This window comes from Canis aureus, chromosome 2 (genome assembly GCF_053574225.1).
Source record: "Canis aureus isolate CA01 chromosome 2, VMU_Caureus_v.1.0, whole genome shotgun sequence".
Lineage (NCBI taxonomy): Eukaryota > Metazoa > Chordata > Mammalia > Carnivora > Canidae > Canis > Canis aureus.
The window spans coordinates 36416946-36441374 of record NC_135612.1 but is presented as its reverse complement, the minus strand read 5'-3'; the positions used below and the strand labels follow the sequence as shown (position 1 = coordinate 36441374).

Here is a 24429-nt window from a genome sequence, read left to right as displayed (position 1 = left end):
TAAGGATCTTCTCTGTATCTTTGGAATTTGCAAGCTTAACCATTAGATGTCGAAGTGTTGAACGGTTTTTATTTTTTTTTAGGGGGGGGATCTCTCTATTTCCTGGATCTGAATGCCTGTTTCTCTTCTCAGATTAGGAAAGTTTTCAGCTAGGATTTGTTTAAATACATATTCTGGCCCTCTGTCCCTTTCGGTGCCCTCGGGAACCCCAATTAAACGTAGGTTTTTCTTCCTCAGGCTGTCGTTTATTTCCCTTAATCTATCCTCATGGTCTTTAATTGTTTGTCTCTTTTTTCCTCAGTTTCCCTCTTTGCCATAAACTTGTCTTCTATGTCACTCAGTTGTTCTTCCACCTCGTTAACCCTCGTCATTAGGACTTCTAGTTTGGATTGCATCTCATTCAATTGATGTTTAATTTCTGCCTGATTGGATCTAAATTCTGCAGTCATGAAGTCTCTTGAGTCCTTTATGCTTTTTTCTAGAGCCACCAGTAGCTGTATAATAGTGCTTCTGAATTGGCTTTCTGACATTGAATTGTAATACAGATTTTGTAACTCTGTGGGCGAGAGGACTGTTTCTGATTATTTCTTTTGAGGTGAGGTTTTCCTTCTAGTCATTTTGCTCAGTGCAGAGTGGCCAAAAGCAAGTTCTATTGGGAAAAGGAGAAAAAGAGAGGAGAGAAAGAAGGAAAGAAAAGGGAAAAAGAAAAAAGGAAGAAAAAATGAAAAAAAGAGAAGAAAAAGAAAGAAAAAGTACGAAAGGAAAAAATAAAGGGTGGGGAAGCAAACAGAAATCAAAAAGCAAAAAAGAAAACAAAACAAAACAAAACAAAACACGGGGAGTATCTTCCGTTTCTGTATACTTTAAGTCCTTTGACTTCCCCTGGAACTTGTCTGTCTAGTTTGTCTTCTGGGGGAGGGGCCTGTTGTGCTGATTCTCAAGTGTTAGCACTTGGGGGAGCTGCTCTGCCCCCTGCCTGGTGCAGGGCTCAGTGGGGGTTGTTTACCCCGTGAGGCCCCAGGAGGAACAACCCCAGTGGCGGGGCCAGCTCTGGAGCCCTGGCTTCAGCCCCTGCAGGAACTACAGAGCTCTCTGTCTGCAGGGCCTGGAGGTTTCGGGGCGGGGCCGCTAATCTGCTCAGCTTGGGGCAGGAGTGTCCTTGATGTCCTAGGTCCTCCCGGCCTCTCCCTGTCCCGGGGGAAGGCCGGATCCTGGGCTGTGTCCTGGCGCCCAATGCTCCCAGGCCTGCGCTGTTGGATTCGTGCTCTGGCGGCGCAGCCCGCTCTGGGAGCCACCGCCCAAGCCCCTCCGAGCTGCTCCCGGGTCCAGCCGGGCGCACTGCAGCCCTTATGGAGCTCGGCCACGGGGTATGGCGCACTCTCCTGGGCACGCAGGTGTCTGTTACTGTCCCGGGGAGCCTGAGGGCATCCCCGCCCTCCTGGGGTCCTGCTCCAACTCCCTGTGACCCCCTTTCCGCCCAGGAAGATTGGTGCAGCTCCTGCTTCTCCAGGACGGAGCTCTCCTGTCCTGGGGACACTCGCCCCGACCTCAGCCCGGCTCCTTGCAGAGCCCCTCCCCCTTGGATGCCTTTTGTTTCTTTATTTCTTTTTCCCCCGTCTTCCTACCTTGATAGAAGCGTGAACTCTTCTCACTGTAGCATTCCATCTGTTCTCTCTTTAAATCTCAGGCCGAATTCATAGATTTTCAGGATGATTTGAAGGTTATATAGGTAATTTGGTGGGGACAGGTGATTTGGGGACCATACTCTTCCGCCATCTTGCCCCTCCCCCAGGTTTCACTATTAAATGTTGGGGTGTTGAATGGTTTTTATCAATTTGGCAGGGGACGTCTCTATCTCCAGGATCTGAATGCCTATTTCCCTACCCATGTTAGAGATGTTCTCAGCTATGATTTGTTCAAATATGCTTTCTGGCCCTCCGGCCCTCTCGGCACTCTCTGGAACCCCAATTATATTGATTTATTTTTATGAAGCTATCATTTATTTCCCTTAACCTTTCATCATGGTCTTTTAATGGTTTTCCTCTTTTCCTCAGCTTCCTTCCTTGCCACCCACTTGTCTTCTATGTCACTCAGTTCTTTTTTCTTCCTCATTAACCCTGTCATTAGGACTTCCAGTTCAGATTGCATCTCACTTAATTGATTTTTAATTTCAGCCTGATAAAATCGAAATTCTGCACTCACGAATTCTCTTGATTCCTTTATGCTTTTTTTTTCCATAGCCACCAGTAGCTTTATAATTGTGCTCCTGAGTTGGCCTTCTGACATAGAATTGTAATGCAAAACCTGTAACTCCTTAACGGAGTGTACTGTTTCTGATTCTTTCTTTTGTCTTGAGTTCTTCTTTCTAGTCATTTTGCTCAGTGCAGAGTGGCTGTATGAGTGCCTGAGTCAAGAATATCAACCACTTATATGTATAGAATGTAATGCTACTCAGCCATTAGAAACGACAAATACCCACCATTTCCTTCTATGTGGATGGAACTGGAGGGTGTTATGCTGAGTGAAATAAGTCAGAGAAGGACAAACTTTATTTGGTCTCATTCATTTGGGGAATATAAAAAATAGTGAAAGGGAATAAAGGGGAAAGGAATGAAAATGAGTGAAAATATCATTTAGGGTGATAGAACATGAGAGACTCCTAACTCTGGGAAACAAACAAGGGGTAGTGGAAAGAGAAGTGGGCGGGGCTTGGGGTGACTGGGAGATGGGCACTGAGGGGGACACTTGACGGGATGAGCCCTGGATGATATGATGTATGTTGGCAAATTGAACTCAAAAATAAATATTAAATAAATAAAATAAATTTTTAAAAAGCAATAGCCTTCAAACTAAAAAAAAAAAAAAAAAAAAGGATGGTGGGAGACACAAAGCTGTGTTTTGGTTGGAAAAAAAAAAAAAAGGGAATATCAACCACAACCTAAGTAAATTTCATCCTAGATGATTCTGCCAAGCTCAGAGACCACAAATTGAAAACAACGATCCTAGCAATACAAAACAAAAGGACTGCTAAAGTGAAAAACAAATTTTAAAACAAAGTAGTAAAAAAAAAAAAAAAAAAGGTCACAAATCCCAAAGACGTTTTTAAAAAATGGAAAAAATTTAAAAAAGGGGGGGGATTGAGAGATGGTGTTGGTGATGAAGTTGTAGTGGAGGGAGAATGTAGTCTTCCTGAGGGGTTCTAGACGGTGATTCTCTTGTTTCTGAATATATTAAGTTCTGTATGTTAGAAGATGCTCAGTCCCAAAGTTATATAAACCAGAAATACTTGTAGAAGGCCCCAATATTGACCACCAAAATATAAATGAGTTAAAAGAGGGGGGCAGAATGGGAAGGAGGAATCTTACAGAATGAACCAGCATGGTATTCCACTTGGTTCTGGGTGCATGCTGGTCATGTTTTAGAAGGTATTAACTTCTGCCATATTAGAACAAAATGAAGCAGAGAAAACAAAAAACACAAAACAAAAAAACCCGTATCTTCTATATCTCCCAAAATTAAGTTGAATATGTTGAAGGGAATCTAGAATTGGAAAATATATCTAGGACCTCTAATTGTAGAAATAATGAAAGCCAAAAAGAAGAATCTTAAAAATAAAAAGGTGGTAAAATATTGTAGTTAAGGTGGGAAAAGAGAAAAAAATTGGATATTTGTAGTCTGATATAAAAACGAGTTGTATTGGAAAAAGGAAGAAAAAAATAGGAGGGGTACCCTCTGGTTCTATTTACTGTAAATCCCTCAACTTCCCCTGTAGATTTCCAGTGCTGCTTGGTCAAGAACTTACTTTTCCCCTGTCCTTCCAGCTGGTCTTCTGGGGGAGGGGCCTGCTATGCTGATTCTTAGGTGTGTGTACCTAGGGGATATGCCCCATCCCCTGCCGGGTGCCGGGTTCAGTGGGAGCTGTTCACCCCGTGAGGTCTCTGTTCCCTGGCGGCCCTGCCCCTCCCAGGCACAGAGTGACACGAGGAGGAAGAACAGCACTGGCAGTGGCCGATTCTCCAGCCCTAGAGTGAGCTCCCAGCAGTAACTACCATAGTCTCCCAGTAGCACTGCCTTGATGCTCCCGCGGAGGGGGGCGCTGACCTGCACAGCTTGGGGGCACCTGGCGCCGGGAGATTTCTCACTGTCCTGTGCCCTCCTCTCCTCCGCCTGTCCCAGGAGGAGTGCAGGATGCCGGCTGTGTCCACTCACTCCCCTGGGATCTGGGGCCTGTGCTGCTGGAATTGCACTCCTGGGGCATGTGGCTCCCGAAGGCAGCAGGGCACAGCTCCCTCTGCCTGAAGCCCTCACCTGACTGACGGGCTTCTCCGGATGCCCACCGGATGCCCGCTCCATCTCTTTACTGAGATCAGCCCACAGTCCATGGTGTGTTTTACCTCGGGGCACACTTCCTCTATTCATGACTCTGGGAGACTGGAGGCTCCACTGCCCCTCCTGGGATTCTGCTTGATTTCCCTGTTAAGTGCCTTTCCATCCAGGAAGAATCTGGGTCAGATTTTTTAAAATTCTGCTTCTCTGGGTTTGGGCTTTCCTGTTCTGGAGGCTTTCACCTCAAGGCTTGAGCCCAGCTCCTTGCAGGCTCCTCCCTCACTTGATTTTTTAAAATTCTTTTCCACCTTCTTACCTTGTTAGAAGAAAAGCCCTTCTCTCTGTAAGGTTACAGCTGTTCTCTCTTTAAATCTCAGGTGGAATTTGTAGGTTTTCAGGATGGTTTGAAAGTAATCTAGGTAAGTTGGTGGGGCCAGGTGAGTTGAGGACCCCTACTCCTCTGCCATCTTCTCTCTCCTGTACCATATATCTGGTGACTATAGCTTTGTAATATAGCTTAAGTCTGGAATTGTGATGCCTCCAGCTTTGATTTTCTTTTTCAAGATTGCTTTTCTATTCAGTCTTTCTGTAGATCCATATAAATTTTAGGATTTTTTTGTTTCAGCTCAGTGTAAAATGTTGATGGGGATTGCATTGAATGCATAGATTGCTCTGGGTATCATAAACATTTCACAGTATTTGTTCTTTCAATTCATGAACATAAAATGTCTTTTCATCTCTTTATATTCCTCAATTTCTTGCATAAGTGTTCTGCAGTTTTTAGAGTACATTTCCTTTACCTCTTTGGTTAGATAGATTCCTAGGTATCTCATGGTTTTTTGTGCTATTTTAAATGGGATCAATTTATTAATTTCTATTTCTTCACTCTCATTGTATAGAAATGCAACTGAGTTCTGCACATTGATTTTATATACATTGTGGTTTGAAAATATGCAGGGAATTATCACAATCTTTTGGTACTGGTTGAGACCTGATTTGTGGCTCAGTATGTTTGGGGTATGTTCCATATGCACTTGAGAAGAATGTGTATTCTGTTGCTTTCGGATGAAATTCTCTGTATATAACTGTGAAATCCATCTGGTCCTCGGGTCCATTGTTTCCTCATTGCTTGGATGATCTGTCCATTTCTGTGGGTGTGTTTGTAAAGTCCCCTACTGTTATTGTATTATTTTTGACGTGTTTCTTTAATTTTGTTATTAATCAGTTCATATAATTATCTGCTCCCATTTTAGGAGCATAAATATTCACAATTGTTAGATCTTCTTGTTGGAAAGACCCTTTTAGTATGATATAGTGTCCTCTTCATCCCTTACTGCAGGATTTAGTTTAAAATCGAATTTGTCTGATACAAGTATTGCTATGCCATCTTTCTTTTGGGGTCTATTAGCATGATAAGTGATTCTCTACTTCCTCATTTTCATTCTGGAGGTGTCTTTGGGTCTAATATGAGCCTCTTGTAGATAGCATATGGATGGGGGTCTTGATTTTTTTGACCCAATCTGATACCCTAGGTCTTTTGATTGGAGCATTTACTCCATTTACATTCAGAGTAATTATTGAAATATATGAATTTAGTGCCACTGTATTACCTGTACCATCATTGTTTCTGTAAATTGTCTCTGTTCCTTTCTGGTCTATGTTACTTTTGTTTTCTCTTCACTTACAGGATCTCCTTTAATATTTCTTGTAGGGCTGGTTTACTAATCACAAATTCTTTTAGTTTCTGTCAGTTCTGGAAGCTCTTTATTTCTCCTTCCATTTTGAATGACAGCCTTGCTACATGTTTTTCTCACTTAGCACCCTGAATGTATCATGCCAGTACTTTCTAGCCTGTCAGGTCTCTGTGGACAGGTCTACTGACAGTGTAATGTTTCTACCCTTGTAGGCTATGTATCTCTTGTCTTGAGCTACTTTCAGGATTTTCTCTTTGTATCTGAAAATTGCAGACTTCACTATTATATGTCTGGGTATTAATTTATTTGTATTAATTTTTAGGGGCTTCTCTGTGCCTCCTAGACTTGAATGCCTATTTCCTTCCCCAGATTAGGGAAGTTCTCTTCTATGATTTGCTCAAATACACCTTCTTTCCCTCTCTTTCCTCTTCCTCCAGGACCCCGATTATTCTAATACTGTTTCACTTTATGGTGTTGCTGAATTCCTAAAGGCTCCCCTCATGGTCAGTAGTTGCTTTTCTCTCTTTTCCTCTACTTCCTTACTTTCCATCATCTTGTCTTCCATGTCACTGACTCTCTTCTGCCTCATTTCCCTGACCATTTGAGTGTCCATTTTAGACTGCATCTCAGTAATAGCATTTTAATTTTGGCCTGATTAGATTTTAGTTTTTTTTATTTCTGCACTTAAGGATTCTTTAATATCTTCTATGCTTTTTTTCAAGCACAGCTATTATCTTTATAATCAGTATTCTGAATTCTAGGTCTACCATCTTACCTACATTCATATAGATTAAATCTGTGGCAGAGAGTATTACCTCTGGCTCTTTGTGTTGTTGTGAATTTCTCCTTCTAGTCATTTTGTGCAGAGAAGAATAGATGAACAAGAGAACAAAATAAAAAAGATCAACCATGACCCCAGCAAAATACACACTAGACAAATCTGTAGAGATCAGAAACCCTCCCACCCCCCAAAAAAAGAAAAAAAAGGATAAAGAGAATATAATCTCCTAGGTGGACAAAACAGGGTTATCCTCTTGGTCCTAGGTGTATTTTGGTTTCTGTGTTAGAAGACACTAAATTAAAGTATTGTAAAGAAAGAAAAAATATATATACTAAAATAAAATTAAATACACTGAAAGGAAACCAAAACTGAAGTATATATCTATGAAATGTAAATGTAAAAATTTTAAAAAGACTTTAAAAAGTGTTGATAAAATAAGAAACTAGTTGAAAAGGAAAAAAATTAAACTAAAAGACTAAAGTATCATGAGAAAAAACACTTGAATTCTTTATACTATTTTCCCCTAGTGCTGGAGTTTTTCAGTTACATATGATCTGTAAACTTGGTATTAGCCTGATGTTTCTACTGGTCTTCTAGGGGAGGGGCCTGTTGCACTGATTCTCAGGTGTCTTTGCCTGGGTGGGGTCACACTGCCTCTTGCCAGTGGGCTGGGCTCAGTGTAAGCTGCTTCATGTTGCTCTATGGGGCTTTTGTCCCCTGAAGGTTTTCTGGGCCACTTTAGAGGATGAAGAAAGATATCTCTAAAAATGGCAGTGCCCTGATCTCTAGCCCCACTCTTCAGTGCACCCTCAGGCAAAACAATCAATCACTTTTCTGTGCACCAAATTCTGCAGACTCCTGCAGTTCACAACCACAATGATCCTCCCATGGGAAGGAGTGGGGGTCTCACCCTAGTTCTCTTGCTTGCTGGGTACCTGTTCTGGGATCTTGGAGCCATCACCAGATCATGTGTGCACCTGTGTGGCTCCTTCTGGAGTAATGAGGAGGATCTTACCAGTGTCCTGCTGCTTGTTGGGCCTCTTCTTATAGAGCAGCCACCCAATCATGCTGTGGTTCACAGTCTGTGGCAACACTGACCTGAGAGCTCACTCCTAGGCTAGCTGATCATAGCTGGCTTTTCTGCTCCAATGCCTGAGAACTCTGTTGCATTCAGGTACTGCCATTCTTTCTTTGACTCCAGGAATCCTAAGAACATACTACCCCAGCTAGGATTCTGCTCTACTTCACCACCTGTGCACCTATCAGCAGGGCACCCTCACCAGAGCAGACTTCTAAAAGTTCTGATTTTACACTCTGCTGATATATTACTTTCCAGTGTCTGGCTTGCATAGGTTCCCCCCCGTGCAGTTTATCTTCTGATATTTCCCCTCAGATTCACTTCTGCACACTTCCTACCTTGCAAAAAGTGGTCACTTTTCTATTTGTAGACTTGCAGTAATTTACTTCTTAGATCTCAGGTTGAATTCACAGGTATTCAGAATGATCTGATAGATATCTATCTGAATTCAAGAGACCAAATGAAACAAGTGTCCTCTACTCCTCTGCCATATTCCCTCTACCTTAAGAGACTCTTTATTTTTACAGAACAAGCTGAGGGTTGATGGAGTGGGATGGGCTAAATGGTTAATTAGTATTAAGGAGGGCATTTGTTGTGTTCCTGAAAATAGTAATAAACTATATGTTAACTAAAATTTAAATATTTGTAAATGATAAAAAGGAAGACTAAGTCACTGCATGCATTAGAGGAATTAAATTGTACTGTGGTCTATACATATCTAATTTGGGGGTGAAACTGTATCTATTTGAGTGCTTAACTATATGCACTTATAGGAAAGTGACCTGGGGAATTAGCACATGAGTACTGAAAATTTGAGAAATGGTTGTGCCTACACAGGAGCCATTTATATGTTTGTCTGAGCTATTGGAACCTTTTCAGTGATGATTGGTCTCTTGAGGGATATAAGATGGTCAAAATCCAAACAGATTATGGATTTTTACTTTTCTTTTCTCTAGTAAGTGAAAACAAATATATGAAAATTCAACAGTAGGTAAACATTTTATCTGAAAAATATTGATATTTTAGGGAATTATAATGCTCCAAGTGACAGTGAGAGTCTGCCTATGTTAACCAGCCATTGACTGTGTTTGCTGGTTTCTCTGATTTCAAAATATGATCATAGTGTCCAAGGGTGACAACCTTAGTGTTTAGTATCTATCACCTATCTCAGTCTGTCAGTCACTTGTAAGCATGCCTGAGTCGATGATGACATCAATAACTCATCTGTTTGAGAATATGGGAAATATAACTGTCAGAAGCACTTCTTTAAAACTGAGTTGAAGACATAAAGGCTGTTAGCGTTAACCTGAGTTAGTGTTAACCTGAAATAAATTATGATCATTTAAGTTCTATTTTGTAAACCATAGGATAAGTAATAAGTAATAACACAAAATTATCAAAAAAGGGCACGTAAGTGGCTCAGTCAGTTAATCATTGGACTCTTGATTTCAGCTCAGGGTCGTAAGTTCAAGCCACACATTGGGCTTGATGCTGGGCATAGAGTCTATTTAAGTATATATCTATATCTATATCTTAAAATAATCACTAGAGAATTTAAATAATATATATAGTAGCAAAATACCCATTTAATACAAAAGAAAACAGCTAAGAATGAATAGAGGGGCCAAAATGATGTAAGACATCTAGAAAACAGAAAAACAGACATAAATCCAACCATATGACCATTATATTAATTTTAAAAGACAGAAATTGGGAGATTCCATTAAATATTAAACATCTATACATTATTTATGAAAGAGATGATTTAGAGCAAAAGATACAAATAGTTTGAAAGAGACAATTTAGAGCAGAATATACAAATATTTTGAAAGTAAAATGGTGGGTAAAGCTATATTATGCTTAGAATATCCAGAAGAGAACTGGACTGACTATTCTGATAGAGAAAGTAAACTATAAGGTAAAATATTATTAGAAATGAAAAAGGATATTATATAATAGTAGCTTAATCTGTTATTTATATGATATACATATATGTATGTATATGTACACATATATATGCACACTATAACATGTGTATTATATTGTGCCTCAAATAATGTAAAGCAAAAACATGCATGGTTAAAAGGAGACATTTCACATCTGGAGAATTCTCCAACGTAGATCATGTACTAAGTCATAAAACTGGTCCCAATGAACTTAAAAAGATTAAAATCATATATTTTGGTCTATGAGAGTAGGGGAATTATATTAGAGATCAAAACAAAGAAATCTGGGAGATCAAGTATTTGGAAATTAATAATTAATTATTAATAATTATATTAATTATTATTAATAATAATTAATTTGGAGATTACTTAGAGGAACTTGTGGGTCAAAGAAAAATCACAACAGAAACTCATTTAGAGCTGAATGGGATATATATAAAGATATGCTTAGAGGGATATTTATAGTTTCTTTAAAAAGATTTTTATTTATTTCTTTGAGAGAGGGAGACAGAATTGCAAGCAGAGTTTGCAATGAGTGCAGAGCCCAACACAGGGCTTCATCTCATGACCCTAAGATCACAACCTGAACCAAAATCAAGTGCCCAACACTTAACTGTTTGAATCACTCTGCTGCACCAAGATTTATAGTTTTAAATGACTATGAGAAAAGAGTATATATATCAGATAGATAGCCTATACTTCTACCAAAGAGACAAGAAAAAGACTCAACTCTCAACTATAAAATCAAATGTAAGGGAGTAAATAATAAAGGTTTACACAAAAATCAATGAAATAAAAATAAAACCTAAGATAACTATGAAGAAAACCCATGAGACCAAAAGTTAGATGTCTACAAAGATTAATGAAATTGACAAACCTTTAGTTAGACTGAACAAGAAACAAGACATAAATCACTAAAGCTAGGAATGAAAGAGGGGCAGCACTACTAATTCTGTAGATTCTATCAGAAATATCTGTCTCGTGATTTCTTGAGAGGAAATGGATATGGAGGAATCCAAGGTTGTAATTGCACTTAAAAGTCAGCAACACATCACTGATATTTAGATTTCCACTGACATCAGTGCTTATCTCCGTGAAGCTTCCAGGAGGTCCCTTGACATTACAATATCACCCATTCAAACTTATCTATGCTTCTAGACAATGTTTCTTTTAACTAGTCAATAATTTTATCTATTTTAGGGGAACTTTTGTAATCTCAACATCAGACATATATGTTAATATTATGGTGAGTCCTCCCAAGTTTTCCATCTTTAGACATGAAGATGATATTGGACCAAAGTAAGACATGTGATTGAGAGAATACATCTGAGCTTTCAATGGTCTGTCCTGTTGAATATGAGCATTAGAAGAGAATGGGAAACACATTTCAGGACAAGCTGGAAGACTCTATGCCTTCCCTAACTATTTAGTTATTTTTCTGGGTTATGGTACACCATGATTCTCAACATAGTCGATATCATACTTCTGAGGTAAAACTTAGTTCTTGGGAACAAAAGAAATCTTAAATATTACAGTGGTTCATGGCCCACTATACATAAGCACATATAGAGAATATATGTGGTATTAAAAATTGGGCATGTGAAAAGTAGGGGGAAATGTCTAAAAAAGGATATCCATGCAGGTGATAATAATAATAAAAGGTTGAGAAACACTATAATTCAAGTCTAAAGAAATCAATCTAGTTCTGCTATTTAGCTGTGTAAAAATCAGATGTGATGGAAGCCAAAATATTTGCTACAGTTTGTCAGGATTTCCTCAGGAGTAGCAGGTCTTGCAGAGACAGTTATTTTAGAAGATTGTGTTTCTTTTCCCATTTAGACTCACCTAATATCTTTCTCTTCCAGGATACATTATCCTAATCTAGATCTTAAATATTTTCTGAAAAACTATGTCAGTGTTGTTCCTTTGAAGGGAAAGCCTGCTTGTCTTTCATTGGGACTTTCAGAAAACAATGAGGTCCACATATGTCTATTTGCCAACAGCAATTTTCAGAACCAAATTTACTCTAAGACCAAAGAGTTATGTATGCACAATGATATACCATTATCCTGGCCCTGAGATTTATAAACTTTTGTTCAGAAGGAGCCAAAGTTCTACTAGAAAAAATTATCTAGAGCTACTAGCATATACTGCCAATGTGTTATGAAATATATAGATCTTATAAAAATAATGTCTTTAAAATATCTGTTGTTGAAATCTTAGGTAAGATTATTTGGGGGGAAATATGTTTGAAAACAGAATTATAAGCTAATAAATATTTCTAAATTTGTCAGCAAACAGGAAATGAAATAAAAAAAGACAATGGTATTGTATCAATATGTTTATATTCAGAAGACAATTTCATGTTTTAACAATTATGGGTTTTGCTCAGTTTTTCTTTAATGTAAAGGTTAACATTTTATGCCTTTGCATAAATCCAGTATTATTAAATATATTTTAAAGGTTGACATGATAAAAAAAGAAAACCTAAACATATTTGATTTATTTATATGATGTTCTGCAGATGACTTCAGAAAGACATTTTTAGGACATTGTTTTAATATACAGTTCTTTATTTTTCGCTAAGTAATCAGCTCATTTGAGATCAGTGAATAATGTGTAAGCCATTGTTCTGTACAGTTTTGAGGATACTCTCAATAGAGTAATCAAATGTATTTTTCATTTTATCAGTTCTACACTTTGTTGCTATACTGAAGTTCTATAAAACTGATGATTTACAGTATATGCTTTCTTCAAAATCATAGATAAAAATATTGTATTTATGAATTCTTTTAAATGAAGAATGGTTAGGACTCATGATTATTACACAGGAATGTACCCTTTCACTAGATTATTTCTTTGGGACAAATATTATACTGTTGTTATAAAAGAATAGTTTAGTCCAATATTTCCAAATATTTAGATATTATAAATGAGGATAATCTTATGAAAATTGATAAATATAAGCTAGAAATGATTTTCTTTTGCAAGTGGAATTGTTGGGAGCTTCACTTGAACTTCAGCAGATAGTAATAGAGAAACCATGTTTTTATTGGTCACATATAATAGCAAAAAAATGTTTTATAACATTTATTCTTAATAGAATAAGAATATTTTACCTTTCTAAAATAATTATTAGCCAGTTACTTTTTGAGTCTGTTGGTGTCAGGAGAAGGGAGAGCAGTGCACATCTGAAAGTTGTTCCTGTGACATAACCAGGACTTAACAATATGTACCCTTTCTAATCTGTATTGCATGATACTGACAATTTGTGAATGTTTTATTGTTAAATTCGATTACATGCACATGTAATAGGTATATTTATATTTATATCTGCATATTTTTTTCTCAAAATGTTATTTTTCCTCTTTTTTTCCCCTTCCAGCCTTCGAGAAGGGAAGAGAAACTGTCTATGTCTTTGCCTTTCTTGAATGCCATCTCCAGAAAGTGAGATGACCACTTAATTTTGAATCAATGGTTCTCCATTTCTACCTGTAGTCTTTTGGACATCCTTGCAGGTATGACTATATTTTCAGGGGAAGTGCATATTTACTGAGAAAAAAAGCCCAAGATAGATAAGAGTTGACAGATTTTGGTCTTCTTAAGTTTGGTGACATTTGATTATAGCTAAATATCACTAAAAACTCATCCAAGATCCAGATAATAGTGGACACAGTAATTGGGAGTTATATCTGTGGGTCATAACAGGTCTTCCTAAATGGGGGACTTTCTCAACAACCACTCCTAAAACTGTATCAACTTCTATAAGACCACTTACTAAGTTGCTTCTCAGGCCTTTATTTCTGTTTGATTAATCAAATGGGCTTCTAGTTTCTTATGGCCTGACATTTTTAGTTTACTCTTGTTGTACAAGTATCTATGGATTGCCAGGAATAGAATAGGTTCTCAATAATTAACTTTCATTGAGAATAGATATATATGTAGATATCTATAAGTATATAGATATTTAAGTGATTTTGTAAATAACCTAGCCAGGTAAAAAAATGACAAATGATGGGGAAAGAGACATAATTTTCAGTGGGATTCTGGAAATCCAGTCAGTTTTGGAAATGCACAGGAAAGGAAGGCTCTGATACAATGTACTAATGTTGAAATGTATAGAGCTAAGTTACAGCTAGCTGTAGTTTCAGAGCCATGTGAGAGTAAGAAGCAGCATCCAAATTAAATCAGTGTGAAAGAGTACCAAAGAATAACGTCCTAGCCTCCAGTCAATTGACCTTTTTCACTCGAAGTGGCATTTCTCATTTTTCCCCATCAGAAGATTACTTCTTGGGAACTCCTGGGAGTAAATGATACCAGAAAATCTATGAAATAAGACTCTTCAGACAAGGAGACTGTGGTCCGAGGGCCATGCTCTGACGGTAAGGTTTTGTCAGAATAGTCCTTGCTTTCTAGGAGCAACCATATCTGGGTAGAAAATCAGATGTTAGTTTTCTAAAGATTGGTGACTTTTGGATACATTCCAATTGACCTCAAGGGCCAGAATGCATCGTGAGATAAGAGATACAGCCTCTCAGGGCACCTGGGTGATGCAGTCAACTCTTGGTTTTTCACTCAGGTTGTAATCTCAGGGTTCTGAGACTAAGCCCTGCATCAGGCTCTGCCCTCGGTATAGAGTTTGCTTAAAACTCTCTTCCTCTTTCTCTGCCCCTCCTCCCATTCTCTCTCTTTTGCTCTCAAATAAATAAATAATTTTAAAAAAAGAAATAGAGCTTTTCTTATATACTTTCATAGATTTTCTATATTTCGGTATATTTATGGTGAATATGAAAGAGTTCCTTAACTTTTCCTATCTAATAAACTAGGCTCCTACTTGGCTGGATTGATTGTGTTAATGTTGTATGCATGAGATTCAGTGGTTCTCAATAGAACCAGTTCTATTAGACTGGAGGGAAGAAAACTAGTTTTGTCTGAAATAATTGATCAAATGAATGAGTGACTTAAAACTTAGAGAGCCAATACAGAGGGGAAAGAGATAATAATCTGAGATAGCTGGAGGTGTCTTTTACTTTTTTGGCTTAGCAAAGAAGAGAAAGTAGCATTTATGTTTGATTTAGGAAGATTTAAGGTCATTTTTCTGGCCACAGTGTTAATGCAGCAGCTGAAAACGTGGCTTTCTTTATGTCCTCTGGGTAGATTCGTACACAGCACATGTAGAAATAGAGTAAATAAGAATCTCATAGCCTCCAGTGGACTCCTTAGAAAATGTGTCACTCATCTTTGCCAATTTTACTCTTTGTATAATTACAGGTGATGAGCACGAATGTGAGGTGGATTTGTTTCTGAGGGTGCTTACTTCTACCACCAGCTTCACCAAAACAATGATACAGTCTCCTTTATGCTTGGTGACTCCTCTCTTTCCTGTGTTGCAGTGGATACCTCCTGCAGATAAGAAATGCTTAACTGAGAAATGCTCATGTTGGGATATCATCGATGAGACTTTAATTTGGGCATGGTGACTGTTTCCCTTGCTGCCACTTGACTCAATCCCAGGAGCCTCAGTAGAGGAAATATTATTGCACAAGAAAATATTATTGCTCAATATGGTGGAATTACTCAGTGCTCCCATAAATACACATTTATACTTTCTATTTGCCATATGGTAAAAATTTTAAATAGGATATATTAAAAAGAAACTGAACATTTTTTTCAAAAATTTAAAGCATATTTAAATATCTAATATATAAATTAAATGCCCTCCTCTCTCCCAATCTATCCCCGAGTTTTCTTCTCTTAAGAGAGTTGTGTGCATTCTTTAAATGGATAGATGCACACACAGACACATATACGCAAAAACTATTTTGGGGTGTTCTGGAAATGGGGCCATACTGTACACATTCTTCAAATTGCCTTTTATTTAACAGTTTTCAATACCCTTTTCTATTTCAGTAATATACATCTGTGTCATTTGTTGAATGACTGCATGACTGTTTTGTAGATGAAATATAGTTAATTGTTATAAGTATTTCTCATCCATAGATATTTGTTAGCACAAAATTTCTGTGCGATGAATCTCCCTATCAATAATTTTGCATTTGTCTATTATATCATAATAAATTACTTAACAATTGAAATACTGGGATTAAGGATATGCACATTTCAAATTATTACAAGATTTCCTTAAAATGTGGTAATAACTTTATCCTCAAATGGCAATGAATAAGATTGCCAGCTTTCCCACGACTTCACTGATAATGGATTTTATAAATATTTAAATTTTTTGCAAATGTGATAGCCCAAACTATTGTCTTAAATTGTATTTTTTTTGTTTTTGAGTTTGATCATTTTTCATATGTTTATTAGCCATCTGTATTCTTTAATTTCCTCTTTATGTCCAATTTTGAGCGTGGGGGTGTAGTCTTCTGATTTTGAAAAGCCCATTTATTATTGGGGAAATAAGCTTTGGATTGTCAAGCTTTACAGATATTTTTATGCACTTTTAAAACTTCATTTTTGTTATAAGAATGTGTATGATTGTTACTTGTCCAAGTATAACCATGTTTGCTTTTATGGCTTCTGAGTTTCATGTCATTTTGGAAAAAAATATTTATACTGATTTCATAAAACCGTTCACCTATGTTAACTTCTTATTCTTTTGTCTTTATTTTATTCAAATTCTTAAATCATGAGAAATTTTTTTGATTTGAAATCTTAAAGTTGCCAAGTTATTTGCCATTACTTGCGATTATTTGCCAATAATTGCCCATTTATCTGTAATACCATCTTGCACATGTGCTGTATTCTCATCTGTGACTGGCACCATTTTTGTTCTGTGGGTCTGTGTGTCTCTTCTTCTGCCTCCTGTCTCATGTGTCTTCTCGTTGGAAGAAATTACAGTTTAGACTGCAATTTCACCAACTTTAATAAATTAATTTAGGGGAGAATTTATTTTTAATAATGTAAGTCTTCCTATTCAAGAACAAGGTATGTCTTTCTTTTTATTGAACAATTTTAGTACTGTTAATATTTTCACTGTGATGGGGAATTTTATTTCAGTTTATTTTCTTATTCGATAATTTTTTCTATATCTGAAAGTTTTGTTTTAGGAGATATGTGCTTACCTTACTCTTTCTCATGACTTTTCAGATATTGTCAAAGTACATGCCAAAACATTTGCAAATACTGATGATTTTGATTCTCTTCTTCCAAATGATCTTGATTTAATTAGGTTGATAAAGTTCACTAACTGGTACTTTTAGAGCACTTAAACATGGAACTATTAACCATCCTTAATTTAATCAGTTTTTGATGGAATGTTTCTTGGGTTTGACCAGTACATTGTTGCTGATCTATTCCCAAAGACTCCAAGAAAAAACTATAATCAAGAAAGCTAAGTGTGTTAAACTTACTGCAGCAAGGGAAAACACCACTTTGACAATGTTTAGTGTGTTCCAAAAGTAGCCTGGGGTCTGGGCTGATGTGATTTAAGGTGGGGTTTTCAAAAAAAAACATAGAATTGATTAAGAATGGAAAAATTTGTCATGCAGTAGTTTAAGGTTGGCAAAAGACTAACATGAAGTCCTTGATATGAGTCTAGATAATCAAATTTTTGTCTGATAAATGAGTTATTTGCCTATATGAGTAAGATGTTTTCAATGATAGAAGAGGTTTTAGCTTAGATGAGAAAACTGAATGTATTTATTTGTTTGCAGTTCTATCTTGTGTTTAGAACTCTACTAGGGGTGGTATCAGGTCCTAGAACCAATAGGTAAGTTATTTTGATTTAGGTCATGTCAATCATCAATGCAATACATGAATTTTAAATTTGAGATATTTTTGTGTGTCATGTTAGGTAAGTCTCCCACTTTATATATATTTCTAAGAAATTTTAATCAAATTCAGGTGGTAGATATAATAAATCCTTTTGCATAACCAGTTGTAGTATTCTTCCAATTAAATTTTATTATTGTGAAATAATTATATTACTGAAATTCTATTTATTCTTTGAGTGAACAAACCCTATTTGTTAAAAAAAATTCGCTATGAATTCACTACTAAATTATGAGTATCTTGATTTGGATTTTTAGCAAGTATACTATTAAGTGAAGTTGATCTGTAGTTTTCTGTTCTTTGTCATATTTTGATCTCAGGTGCTCTGGTTGTGTTAAATTAATTTGGAGGATTTTCTTTTTACTCTATGCTATAGAATGGGTCGACAAACTTTAGTATTATTATGAATGGTTAAGTGAACACATCAATTAAATCACCTGAACTCTCCTTTGTTTTTGGTTGTTTGGAGTAGAACTGAGGCTACCTAGAAAATGTTCTCACTATTTTCTATGGTGATTCCTTGCTTTTTGTTTTGCATCTTCAATTTAACTTTTCTTCTAGAAAATCACAATCCAGGCAGATTTTTCAACACAGTATCATGAAGTTTTACAGTTCTATTGATTTCTTATTTCAGTTGATATTCATTTTCATTCTGGTTTTGGTTATTTCTGCTCTGCTTTTTTTTTTTAATGAAGTTAAGTCTGATTCATGGATATTTAACAGAATTATCTCCTCTTTTTCCTCTCCCTCAATCTGCTTTTTGTTGTAACTTAATAATGTTTTTTATTTTTAATATTATAATTTATTTATATATTTTTCTGTAGTCCTTGTGTTTTTTAAAATAAATTCTTAAACATGTATAATCCACTTATCATTTGTTTTTGGTAATGAAAGATTCGTTCTGTTGTAAATTTTATAAAACTTCTTATTATGAACACAGTGTAAACATACAGACCATAAAAAGTAAAGAACAGTAAACACAGACACCAGGAGACCAGGTTCCACCATTATCCACAGTTGCAAGATTTACTTAATGTTAATTATAGGATATTTTCAAACACCTCAAAGAAATGATAAAACTTATTTTTCCCTAGAATCATTTTTAAAAATGATAATATGTTACAAAACTCAAAATTTACAAGGGGATATTCAGTGAAAGGTAATTCACCTCAATTCTCTCCTTTATAACTACCCCTTTCTAGAGAAAACTAGTGTTACAGATTTTTGTTTCTACACACACACACACACACACTTTTCTAATATTCTGTGACTTTATTTTCTATATTTGTGTAATGTATTAATATTTTACTATTTCTAACAGATCAATTCATATCAGTATCGAGAAGCTTTTTTCAAATATATACCTACAGAGCTAACATTTCCATACTTAAATGCATAGATCTAAACTGTATAATTCAATGAGTTTTCTTAAGTGTATACTCATGTTAACTACTACCTTATTCAGGAAATAGAATGTTTTTATCACTTGAGAACCTCCCCTACTGCCTCATTCCAGCCACACCTAATTCTCATAGGAAACAATGTTCTGATGTCTATCATAATAGATGAGTTTTGTCTGTTTTTTGAGATTAATGTAAATGGAATTACACAGCAATATACCTATTTCCTTCCACTCATCATAATGATATTGGAATTCACTCATGTTATTCTGTATGTTGGTAGATTGTTAAACCTTTTTAAATTATTTTCAAACCTTTTCCTTTTAATTGCAGAGTAACAGTCCACTGACTGGGCATATTATAATTTATTTGCCCATTCTCCTATTGATGGACATTTGGGTTCTTCCCGGTTTTTAGCTGTTTTGAATATGTTAGCAGATGTCTTATGTAATTACCCAAAAAATGGAATATGCATGATCATAAGATAGATTTTGCTTAACTTTATAAGAAACTGCCAAAATATACTCTAAATATTGGAAATTATTACACTCTCAGCCAGTGCTATAAGATATTTTCAGTTACTATCCATCATCACTAACACTGGACATTGTCATTCTTTTAAATTTTATCTATTTCAGTGGACATAAAGTGGTATCTTATTGTGACTTCAATTTTCAATGTGGTTACTTAGATAAAAATTTTTTTATGAGATTAGCTGCCAGTCATAAATCTTATGTGGTAAAATTTGTTTCTTTTTTCCAAAGTTTAATTTATCTTCCAAGTTTTTATTTATATTACAGTTAGCAATATACAATGAAATGTTAGATTCAGGTTAGAATTTAGAGATTCAACACTTACATTCAATACCCAATGTTTATCACAGCAAGCGCATTTCTTAATTCCCCATCATATGTTTAGACTATTCCCCCACTCACCTCCACTCTGTTAACCTTCAGTTTCTATCTATAGTTGAGAGAGTTCTACTCTATAATTGAGAGTATAGTTGAGTTTCTTGATTTTCCTCTTTTTTCCCCTCCCTCTATTTGTTTTAGTTCTTAAATTCCACATATGAGTGAAGTCATATGGTATTTGTCTTTCTCTGACTGACTTGACTTATTTTGCTTAGTATAATACCCTCTAGGTCTATTCATGGGGTTGGAAATGTCAAGATTTCCTTCTTTTTGATGGCTGAGTAATATTCGTGTGTGTGTGTGTGTGTGTGTGTGTGTGTGTGTACATCTTCTTTACTCATATATCAGTCAATGGACATTTAGACTCTTTCTATAACTTGGCTATTATTGATAATCCTGCTATAAACATTGGGGTATATGTATCCCCTTAAATTAGTATTTTTGTATCCTTTGGGTACTTTGCAAATGACATATGTGATAATGAGTTAGTATAGAAAATATGTAACAAGCTTATAAAACTCAAAACCTAAAAACAAATAATCCAGTTACAAAATGAGCAGAAAATATAAATAGACATTTTTCCAGAGAAGACATACAGATGGCCAACAGACACATGAAATGATACTCAACATCACTCATCATCAGGGCAATACAAATCAAAACTACAATTAAATATTACCTCACACCAGTTAGAACAGCTAAAATTGACAAACAGGAAACAAGTATTGTCAAGGATGTGGAGAAAGGGAAACTCTCTTGCACTGTTGGTGGGAATGCAAGCTGGTAGAACTACTATGAAAAACAGTATGCAAGTTCCTCAAAAAGTTAAAAATAGGGACACCTGGGTGGTTCAGTCAGTTAAGCATCAGCCTTTGGCTCAGGTCATGATCTCAAGGTGCTGGAATTGAGCCCCACGTCCTGCTCCCTGCTTAGCAGGGAGTCTGCTTCTCTCTTAAATAAGTAAATACATAAATAATTTTTTAAAAGTTAAGATAGAACTACCCTGTGATTGGCAATTGCACTACTAGATATGTAATTTATTATTTTGAAGTAATTTTAGGGTTAAATTTGCAGGAATAGAATAGTGTATATATTATTTACCCAGCTTTGCTAATGTTAACATCTTATGTAATCATTATTATAACATTAGTACATATAACAATTATTGAAATCTAGAAACTAAAATTTACATAATATTAGTCTGAACACCATATTCTAATTTTACTAGTTGCCTACTACTATCAACTTTTTCTAGTCCAGAATCCAAGATCCCACATACATTTATTCATTGCATTTCCTTTTCTTAGTACCCACCCACTGCCCCAATCTGAGAGAGTTCCTCAGTCTTCCTTTGCATTTTACAATCTTGACACATTTGAGGAAGACTAGATTGTAATCTTGTATGATAGTCTTCAATTTGGATTTTTTCATATTTTCTCATGATTAGATTGTGGTTATGCACTTCTGGTAAAAATAACAGTGTCAATATCGGGGTGTGTGTTTTCATATCAGAAGTACATGATGTCATTGTGTTTTATTTCTGCTGATGTTAAATCTAAGCACTTGGTTAAAATGGAATATGATATTTCTCTAGGCAAAGTTGCTGTTTTTCTTTTTGTAATTAATAAGTATGTTGTAAAGAGATGTGCAGATATTTTTTCTTTTTTCATATTAACATTTTTACTGAAGAAATACAGCAATTATTACTCTTTCTACATTTTCATTTTATCCCTTGGTGTCATTTCTTCATTTTTTATTTTGAGAGAGAACTCAAAGTTCTCTCCCTTTTTCTTAATGACTCTGACTAAAGGTTTATCATTTGTGTTTATCTTTTCAAAAAAACCAATTCCTGATTTCATTAATCTGTTCTATGGCTGTTTTTAAGTCTCTATTTCATTTATTTCTGCTCTTATTTTTATTATTTCCTTCCTTCTACTGGCTTTGAGTTTCGTTTGTTCTTCTTTCTCTAGTCCTTTAGGTATAAAGTTAGGTTGTTTACTTGAGATTTTACTTGTCTCTTTTTAATTTGAATTTAGTTAACATACAGTGCATATATATGTGTGTGTGTGTGTGTGTGTGTGTCTGTGTACGTTTCTTTATGTATTCATTTATTAATGGGCATTTGTGATGTTTTCATATCTTTGCTATTATAAATAATGTTTCATAAGCATAGGCAAGGAAATCTTGCCATTTGCAACAACATGGATGGAGCTGAGGGTATAATACTAAGTGAAGTAAATCAGAAATAATTTCCTTCATATGGAAAACAAAACAAATGAATAAAAAAATAACAAAAACAGACTTAAATAGAGACAACAAACTGGTGGTTGCCAGAGAGAAGATGGGTGGGGTTATGGGTGAAATAAAGGAGATTAAGAGTATACTTACCTTGAGGAGCACTGAGAAATGCATAGAATTGTTAAATCATTACACTGTACCTCTGAGACTAATATAACAATATATGTTAATTATACATCATTAATGTCCACCATTGGCTATTTTGGACATTGCTTCTGTAAACACTGGGGTGCAGATGCCTATTCACATCACTATGTTTGTGTCCTCTGGCTAAATACCTAGAAATGCAATTGCTGTTTGTGTCCTCTGGCTAAATACCTAGAAATGCAATTGCTAGAAATCCAATTGTCATAGAGTAGCTCTATGTTTAACTTCTTCAGGAACCTCCACCCTGTTTTCCAGAGTGGCTGCACCAGTTGGCATTCCCACCAGCACTGTAAGAGGGGTCCCCTTTCTTTGCATCCTTACCAACATCTGCTGTTTCCTGAGTTGTTAATTTTAGCCATTATGACTGCTGTGAGGTGGTACCTCATTGTGATTTTTTAAAAGATTTTATTTATTTATTCACAAGAGACACAAATAAAATCACAAGATTTTATTTATTTATTCACAAGAGACACTCTCTCAGAGAGAGTCTGAAGGAGAAGCAGGCTCCATGCAGGGAGCCTGATATGGGACTCAATCCCAGAACCTCAGAATCATGCCCTAGCCAAAGGCAGATGCTCAACCACTGAGCCACCTAGGTGTCCCTCTCACTGTGATTTTTGATCAGTATTTCCCTGATCACAAGTGATGTTGAGCATTTTGAAAAGAATTTTCTGGGACACTTGAAAAACTTTTTCTTCCTTTCTGTTTCCATCTTGTCTTTTCCTTCAGCCTGGAAAACTTCCTTTAGTATTCTAGCAGTGGGCGGGGGGGGGGGGGGGGAGGGTGTATTAATAGCAAATTTTCTCACCTTTCTTTGTTTTGAAAATATATTTGCTTTCATTTTTACTGAATATACAGTTATAGGCTGACATTTTCTCTCCTTTTAGCAATTTAAGTATGGAATTTTATTGTTCTCTGGACTCCACTGTTTTTGAGAATATAACCATCCCTTGAATCATTATTTATGTTTATTTTATCCATTTTCCTCAGTCTACTTTGAAGGTTTTTCTCTATTTTTTTAAATTTTTATTTATTTATGATAGTCACACACAGAGAGAGAGAGAGAGGCAGAGACACAGGCAGAGGGAGAAGCAGGCTCCATGCACCGGGAGCCCGACATGGGAATCGATCCAGGGTCTCCCGGATCGGGCCCTGGGCCAAAGGCAGGCGCCAAACCACTGCGCCACCCAGGGATCCCTTTTCTCTATTTTTTATTTAAGTATAGTTTTATTTGTATTTATCCTATTTGGTATTCAAATTTCTTGATGTATAAACTGATTTTCCTCATGAAATTTGAAAAAATTGTGCCTTTCGTTTTCTTCCAGCATTTTTCCTCCTTACCACTTCCTTCATTTCATTATAGACTACAACTATACCTAAGTTGGAATACTTTATATTTTTACATAGATTAGTGATGCTGTGCTCATTTTCTATTCATTTGTTTGTTTATTTAGTTATTTATTTAGGTGGGGCAGAGAAAGAATCTTAAGCAGGTTTCACACTCAGCACAGAGCCTGATGCAGGGCTTGGTCTCACAACCCTGAGATCATGACTTGAGCCAAAATCAAGAGTTGGAAGCTTAACTAACTGAGCCACCCAAGTGCTCCTGTGTTCATTTATTTTTTCAATTTTTTTCATTTTTTTCTGGTGAGATTTTCCAATTCACTCATTCCTATTGAGCTGGACTCTGGTTCACAGACTATTTCTTCTTTTCCCAATCTTACTTCATATTTTTTTTTACTTTGTATATCTTTTTTAGCTCTAGGATATTCATTTGGTTCACTTTAAAATTTCTATTTATCTGCTTATAATCCCATCTATTCCTTTATTATGAGCATCTTTTCCTTCAACTATTTTGAACATATTTTAATGAGTTCTTTACAATATCTATCTATCATCTATCTACATATCTATCATCATATATATCATCTATCCATCTGTCTTAAACTCACTTAATTGAGAAAAAACTCCAGTATTTATAGATCAAGAAAGTGATCTGGAATATACTTTGACCTAGCAAAGCAGCTTACCTCCAACATCTGCAAGGAATCCTCTTT

At 35.9% G+C, this 24429-nt stretch overlaps 1 protein-coding gene across 10 annotated transcripts in view; it reads left to right on the top strand.

Annotated features, from left to right (window-relative positions):
* The window catches only part of LOC144295911 (uncharacterized), a 59437-nt gene extending 43008 nt beyond the window's left edge, over positions 1-16429 (top strand). For 9 of the 10 annotated variants that reach the window (XR_013363075.1, XR_013363069.1, XR_013363081.1 and 6 more), the window contains 3 exons: positions 13211-13343; positions 14105-14207; positions 15097-16429. Coding sequence is in view for 5 of the 10 variants with exons in the window: in XM_077868575.1 (XP_077724701.1) it covers positions 13211-13281 (71 nt within the window). In the remaining 5 variants the exon portion in view is untranslated. The remainder of the gene's footprint in view (positions 1-13210; positions 13344-14104; positions 14208-15096) is intronic. The other variant, XM_077868599.1, reaches the window with a different exon arrangement.
* Positions 16430-24429: the final 8000 nt, after the last annotated feature.